This window comes from Bombus vancouverensis, unplaced genomic scaffold (genome assembly GCF_051014615.1).
Source record: "Bombus vancouverensis nearcticus unplaced genomic scaffold, iyBomVanc1_principal scaffold0036, whole genome shotgun sequence".
Taxonomy (NCBI): Eukaryota; Metazoa; Arthropoda; class Insecta; order Hymenoptera; family Apidae; genus Bombus; species Bombus vancouverensis.
In genome coordinates, this window is record NW_027468927.1 from 2,490 (window position 1) to 10,876 (window position 8,387).

General features: G+C 49.4%; 1 protein-coding gene across 1 annotated transcript; it reads left to right on the top strand.

Annotated features, from left to right (window-relative positions):
- Positions 1-3,273: 3,273 nt before the first annotated feature.
- Positions 3,274-6,441, top strand: LOC117165315 (uncharacterized). The gene has a single exon (XM_033348735.2). It carries the CDS (start codon positions 3,274-3,276, stop codon positions 6,439-6,441), a length of 3,168 nt encoding a protein of 1,055 aa, XP_033204626.2.
- The last annotated feature ends 1,946 nt before the right edge of the window (positions 6,442-8,387 follow it).

An 8,387-nucleotide genomic window follows, 5' to 3' on the forward strand; every position in this document is an offset into this window, starting at 1 on the left:
TACTAGAGGATATTCCCAAAATTTCCAAGGAAAGGCTTCGGCTTTCCTTTCATCTCCGACATATATATTATTTCTGGCATATATATTTCGGGTTCACATTATGATTAGGGTTAGGTGCGTGTAACGAATCTTCATTTGTATTAGCCATTGTTGTTATGTAACAGAGAAGATATTTACTAGTACAAATATGATTATTACAGAATTTGACAAGTAGCCGTAGTAATTAGATACTCGAGATGCTAATGACAATAATCCTACGTTCAATAACGAATCCGCGGTCAGCGGAATAACAAAATGCGCTTCCTTCCAAAGTCCAAGTTGTACTCAACTTGCTTGTCTACGGTACAAGTATTACTAAACTAACTGTTGCGTCGCATGGAGCAGCGGAACCCCAGCCAACGCTACCTGGCGGCCAGCGGCCCACCTACCTGCTTCCAGACCCCCAATAAACTCAATGACCGGCCATAAAACGTCACCTTCTAGCTAAATTGTTTCCAGATGTGTGTCGAGCAATCTAGTTGTCTAGAAGCATTTCGGTTTATGTCCGGATTAGCAAAATCCTTGAGTTTGTTATGCTATTAAAAAAGGCTCGGAAAAGGCAGGTAGTCACCGAACGAGAAAACCCAACACATAAACATAGGATAGAAACGACTGGTTTTCCCCAGCAATAAAATCACCCCGGACACTGGTGAGAAATTCCTCATGTCCTGCTTCTTTAGCGGGGTCACGACCAATCGGCATCAAGCTTTCCTTCGGGGAAAACTAAGAGGGAGTCAGTCAGCAGTCGGTCAGTGAGTCAGTCAGGCAGCCAGTCAGTCAGTCAGCAACCTCGGGAAGTCTCAGTTCGCAGCAACGATTCGCGCTTACGCTCTCGCCCTCTCATCCCCTGATCTTACGTTCTAACCGAGTCCAACCGTATCCCGGTTGCTGTTAATTCACCACTCAGTGTATACACAGTGTCTTAATAAAACACAACTGAAAACCCGTTACAGCAGTGTGCACTTCAATTAACCACCTCTATTAGCATAAACGCAATAGGGGATCGATCATCTCGCGGCGTCGATTGAACAATCGTAACAGGAATTTACGACTCCTGTTGGTGCGCTTCTACACGATCGTGTCTCCCCGCGAGTGAAAGAACATTTTGGTCCTTCGAGCCGGATACGTGTCAGTGAAAGAGTGCACCCCCAGTTACCACGCAACATGAAGGTAAGCTCGCTCAAATTGTCGAAATCCCTCATGGCTCCCCCTCAGGAAGAGCGCGTCCGGCAATTGCTGCGGAAACGCGAAGGATTCAGACAAGAATTAGAAGCGTTTCGCACATTGCTCAACAATCACGAGGAAGGGACTCCCGTGCATGCTATTCAGCGTAATTTGCAAGACTTAGAGGGAGAGTTTGCATCGTTCAAAAAGGGCCAATGCGAATTAGACGACAGAGACGAGGGTCAAACACTGAAGGACCGGGTTGACCTACAACAGAAGTTCTACACCATCGCCGGACAGGCGTCCGCCATCCTTGAGGAGGCAAACAAGCAAGCAGAACCAACCACCACAAATCTTGCAACAAAGCCATCGGACATGTCATTGCCGGAACCCGTCGATTTGCCTAGAATTCAGCTACCCACCTTTTCTGGAGCCTACGAAGATTGGCCGGGGTTCGCGGATCAATTTCGCTCCACGGTCCACGATAACCCCCGCATAGACGACTGCAAGCGACTGATGTATCTCCGTTCTTGCCTAAAGCATGGGGCAGCTCTAGCGATCGCGTCATTAAGCAATGCGGCAGCTAACTACGCAGTCGCCTGGGAAATATTAGAACGACGGTATAACAGACCAGCCAAAATTGTCGAGAGACACTTGCAGGAGATATTTGACGCAGCCTCCTCATCACGGATAGCACATCGCGATTTGCAGTCCTACACGACCAAGTTGGAAGCTCATTACAAAGCCTTGGCCGCCATCGGACAACCAACCGCAGATGCCCTGCTTTTGCACCTATGTACCGCCAACCTTGATCGGGAAACCGATTCAATATGGAAGGAAAAGATAAGGTCCACACCATTCCCCACGTTCCCGGACTTCTTGCAATTCTTGAACGATCGCTGTCAGGTCATAGAACCTGCAAGAACGACACGCTCACCACGAGGGCAGGCATTTGTCACGTCACGATCACCGCCACTCTGTCCAATCTGCCATGGACCACACAAAATTTGGCGCTGCAACACCTTTAGGACGAAGACGATCGACGAACGGATTCTAGCCGCCGAGGAAATCTCAGCGTGTACGAATTGCCTGCTACCAGGACACAAATTGCAACACTGCACCTCTGGCTCTTGCCGCATATGTGATCAACGCCATCACACGCTCCTACATCGATCAGACGCGCCAATGAGCAATCAGACGCCTCCCACCACGCCCCCAAGCACAAGGAAAGCTCCGTCATACCATCCAAATAATCCATCATCCAACTCGCAACGACAAAACAGACAATGACTAAGACGGGCAGGCGCAACAAGGGAGACCAACTCACGGACCATAACCCCATCCAACGACCTGTTAACCACTGCACGCGTCAATATCCTAAACCACAAAATCCAACCAGTGCGCTGTCGAGCCCTGTTAGATACCGGTTCCACTATGAATTTCATAACTGAGCGGCTTGCAAACTCATTAAAACTTCCCCAATATCAATGTTCGGTGCCAATCGGAGCCCTTGACACCCTATCAGTCACTTCAAGGCGTTACATTACAGCCACGATCACATCCTCTGACCAAGCCTACCGACGCACATTGACGTTCCTAATCCTCCCAACAATCTCGACACTGATCCCAGACCAATTCATAGATCGTTCCGCAATCACGATACCTAAGAATGTCCCGCTAGCCGATCCAGCATTCCATGTCCCATCCCCGATTGATATTTTGTTGGGCTCAGGGCCCACCGTTGCCTCATTGTGTGTCGGACAGATAAATCTTAACCCATCAACCGGCCCCGATCTGCGCCTGCAAAAAACGCGATTCGGGTGGGTCATCGGGGGGAGCCCACCTTCCCCAGGACCTGCCAGGGTCTTTCATGCCTCCACAACGGAACTAGAGACGGACCTCACCCGCTTTTGGGAACTCGACGAGGGACCTCAGATAAAACACTTATCGGAGGCGGATCGACGATGTGAGGAGCATTTTCAAAATCACGTCCAACGCACCAGCGATGGGCGATACATCGTCGCACTCCCCTTTAACGACAAAATCTCGTCACTCGGATCATCCAAGGCAATGGCGATGAAACGACTCGCCTCTCTCCAGCAGCAATTCAGACGAAATCAACAGTTCGAAACAGCGTATCGGGCGGTCATTCAGGAGTATCTGGACTTGGGCCACATGACCAAGGTTGCATCACGCCACGAACCGGAGAACGACTATTACTTGCCACACCACGGCGTCGTTAAGGACTCGAGCACATCCACAAAACTTCGCGTTGTGTTTGACGGATCCGCACCCAGTACCACCGGCGTCTCGTTGAACGACACCCTTTATACAGGTCCGAAGCTGCAAGAGGATTTGTTCGATATCCTCTTGAGATTCCGATCTCACCAGTACGTCCTCACCGGCGATGTCGAGAAAATGTACCGACAATTCCTCGTGCGTCCGGTCGATCGAAGATTTCAGCAAATTTTATGGCGCAATTCCGACGGCGAGTTGGAAACATATCAGATCAACACCGTCACGTTCGGACTGTCTGCAGCACCCTATCTAGCCATCCGGTGTCTCAGACAATTGGCAAGCGATGAAGGGCACCGATTCCCGCGAGCTTCATCGGTATTGTTACGGGACTTTTACGTCGACGACGCTCTCACCGGAGCGGATACGATAGGCGAAGCGCTGTCAATCCGCACAGAACTCACCGAACTCCTCCAACTAGCCGGTTTAAAAATCAGAAAATGGGCGTCCAACAACCGGACACTACTCAACGGACTATCTGACCCGGACATAAATCAGAAGCTACAGCTGGGCGAGCTTCAACCCTTAAAAACACTTGGGGTCTTCTGGAAGTCCTCCGATGATTCACTCATTTATTCGGTTGACGCCAAGGCAGACATTCCCCGCGTTACGAAGCGATCGATCAGCTCCGTAATCGCTCGAATCTACGATCCTCTGGGGCTGCTCGCGCCAGTGATCGTCCGCGCGAAAATCCTGCTTCAGCGAGTCTGGGCAGTGAAAGCCGAGTGGGACGAATCTCTCCCATCAGATCTCCATTCAGAGTGGGACAGGTATTATTCTCAATTGCCACTCTTGAACAATATTACATTCCCACGCAAGGCGATAATTGACTCCGCAACTGAGATCGAAATGCACGGCTTTTGCGACGCCAGCGAGAAGGCCTACGGCGCATGCGTCTATCTCCGAACCGTTAATCCGGACGGCCGCGTACGGACCCAGCTGCTAACCGCGAAGTCAAAAGTAGCCCCGCTAAAATCCCAAACCATTCCGCGGCTCGAGCTGAGCGGAGCCTTCCTTCTTACGTCCCTGATGGCTACCATACATCAAGCCTTATCACACAGCATCACTCGTATGGTCTATTGGACCGACTCCGCCATCGTTCTCCACTGGCTAACCACGTCACCCCACACACTCAAGACGTTTGTCGCCAACAGGGTCTCCGAGATCCAAAGAAAAACCAGCATCGGCAGTCGGCGTCATGTCCCCACCCACGACAATCCCGCGGATCTAATATCGCGAGGCCAAACACCCGAAGAATTTCTCCGCCCGACCATTTGGCAGCACGGTCCAGAATGGCTCCAACAATCGGAAGATTCCTGGCCGACCTGGACCCCAATACCACAAACGGAGTTGTTAGAACAAAAAACGGCAACTTGTCTATCCGCGGCTCCCGCCGATTGCAGCCTGTTGGAACGGTACTCCTCCTGGCCTAAGCTAATTCGGATCGTCGCTCGTTGCCTCCGTTGGAGGCAGAAACAGAACCGAATGACACCCTTGACCGCAACGGAATTACACATCGCTCACGACAAATTAATCATACTATTACAAGGCATCCATTTCCCCGAGGAAATCCGTACGCTCCGAATGAACCGGAACGCAGCGTTAACAAGGAAACTCACGCGACTCAATCCTTTCATTGACCAGAAAGGAATCCTGCGAGTCGGGGGTCGACTCAGGCATTCGTCGATGACTTTCGGTCAAAAACACCCAATACTGCTACCCAAAGCATCCGTCACAGCTCGGATTATCGAGCATACACACCAGATTCACCTGCACTCCGGGACACAGGCTACGTTGTACGCTGTCAGACAACGATATTGGCCCGTCGACGGCCGAAGTCAAGTCTGGCGCACGATCAAGAACTGCGTCCGCTGCTGCCGCGCCCATCCACCGTCAGTAGAATACATAATGGGTGATTTGCCGGAAGCGCGAGTGACAGAGTCTCGACCATTCGCGAATGTCGGCGTGGACTATTGTGGACCCTTCTACATAAAGGAGACAAGAGATCGTAACCGCCGACAGGTCAAGGTGTACGTTGCGATCTTCGTATGCCTAGCCGTGAAGGCGGTACACATGGAGCTCGTTGGCGATCTCACGAGCGAAACCTTTATCGCCGCTCTTCGTAGATTCATCGCTCGGCGAGGGTTTTGCTCGACAATCCATTCGGACAATGGTACAAATTTCGTCGGGGCAAAGAACGACTTACGGGAACTGTATGACCTTCTACACTCGGACGATCACCACTCAAAAGTACAAGCATTCCTCGCAGACAAACACATAGAATGGCGCTTCATACCCCCTCAGTCTCCACACTTCGGGGGACTATGGGAGGCAGCGGTGAAATCCTTTAAGCATCACTTCAGACGCGTCGCAGGTCATGAATTGCTCACTTTCGAGCAATTCAATACACTGATCATAGAGATCGAAGCCGTCCTCAACTCCCGACCATTAACACCCATATCCACGGATCCCAAGGATCTCCTCGTTCTCACTCCTGGTCACTTCCTCATCGGTGAATCACTAATGAGTGTGCGTGAGCGAGATTTCAGGGACACTCCCTCCAACCGACTCTCCAGATGGCAGCATATCCAAAAGATGAAACAGCATTTTTGGAAACGCTGGCACAAGGAGTACCTCAACCAATTAAACAACCGCAGCAAATGGACCAAGGGTGGACATAACATACACGAAGGCGCAATCGTCCTGCTCAGAGAAGACAACGTTCCCTCGATGTGCTGGCCCTTGGGACGGGTAGTCAAGGTCCATCCCGGAGCCGATGGCGTAATCCGAACAGCGACTGTGCAGACTTCATCGAACCTCCTGGACCGCGGCGTCAAGCGGCTGGTCCCCCTGCCATTCCAATCAGATCCAGAAGCGCCCGGACAATCGCTGACCTCGAAGGAGGCAGAGCACACCCCCATCGAACCCACAGGCAGAATTTGATCGGTGCCCTCTCAACGGGGGGAGGATGTTGCGTCGCATGGAGCAGCGGAACCCCAGCCAACGCTACCTGGCGGCCAGCGGCCCACCTACCTGCTTCCAGACCCCCAATAAACTCAATGACCGGCCATAAAACGTCACCTTCTAGCTAAATTGTTTCCAGATGTGTGTCGAGCAATCTAGTTGTCTAGAAGCATTTCGGTTTATGTCCGGATTAGCAAAATCCTTGAGTTTGTTATGCTATTAAAAAAGGCTCGGAAAAGGCAGGTAGTCACCGAACGAGAAAACCCAACACATAAACATAGGATAGAAACGACTGGTTTTCCCCAGCAATAAAATCACCCCGGACACTGGTGAGAAATTCCTCATGTCCTGCTTCTTTAGCGGGGTCACGACCAATCGGCATCAAGCTTTCCTTCGGGGAAAACTAAGAGGGAGTCAGTCAGCAGTCGGTCAGTGAGTCAGTCAGGCAGCCAGTCAGTCAGTCAGCAACCTCGGGAAGTCTCAGTTCGCAGCAACGATTCGCGCTTACGCTCTCGCCCTCTCATCCCCTGATCTTACGTTCTAACCGAGTCCAACCGTATCCCGGTTGCTGTTAATTCACCACTCAGTGTATACACAGTGTCTTAATAAAACACAACTGAAAACCCGTTACAGCAGTGTGCACTTCAATTAACCACCTCTATTAGCCTAAACGCAATAGGGGATCGATCATCTCGCGGCGTCGATTGAACAATCGTAACAGGAATTTACGACTCCTGTTGATGCGCTTCTACACGATCGTGTCTCCCCGCGAGTGAAAGAACACTAACTTTTTGTTAAAACGTAGAATATTCACCAAGCGTAAAGACACTATGTAACTCGCTACTGAGACATCACGAGAGAGAATGACTTTCCGTCAGGGTGATGCTGCAGAGGAAAACTGTGATGGGGTGTGTCTAAGGACACGAGGTCATCGGATTCGTCGAGAAAAGCCCTTGTTCGGAAAGTGAGGGAAATTGACGTTGCTGTCAATTGGTCAATTTCCATGTTGGTATCGAGAAAAGGATGCTAGCCGCCCTTGAGGGAAAGTTGCTAGTGGGAAGCGTCGTTCGTGAAAAAAATACATTTCCCCTATCTTCACGTAGTTGGGACAAAACTGTTTGTCTGTTTGAAGGACTTTAGTAAACTAAATCTTAAAATTTATAACGGGTTCTCAAGCTTGCTGAACATGTACTGTGGAGATGCATCGACATCTGGTAATCATTTTAGCCGGAGAATAGGGTCTGCGTGTGGCGAGCCACGGGACAGAAACCGTTGGAATGTTTTCTGTCGAGTGCCGCTACAATTATTTCTTTTAAGGAGAGCTATAGAATTTCTCTATACCTCTGTTAGAGAAAGCGTTCATCCCTTGACCGCGGCTACATTCGGCGACTGATTGTCGCCTCGAGCCCAAATTCATTATCACAAATCTCGAACAAATACAATCGGATTGAATAACGACAATTGCTTAATTGCGGCTATAGTAGAATCTAGATTAATGTGTTAAGGGGTTTTCCCAAATTCCAAAGGGAAGGCTTCGGTGTCCTTTTATCTCCGACATATACATATAAATGTGATATAAATTATATCGTGTTTGGCCTCATTTTAATCAGAAAAATCTCACAAAAAAGTCAGTAAAAATTTAATTAAAAAAAATTAAACATAAGGTTTAACCATTGACTGATGGATAATTAGTATTCTTTCATGGACGATTGAATTCGGATCATTTTACACTACTCAACCGTCGAACTTAGTGGCGTGTTAAAGGGAACGCTAGGGCCCTGTAGGTTGATTTCCCCCCAGTAACGGGAATGACGACCGATTAATTGCGATCAATCATACAAAAAATATAACGAATTGATTATAAAAATAGTATGCTAATAAATAATTGATATTGTTTTACGAAAAGAATAACTGTTAGCATTTTA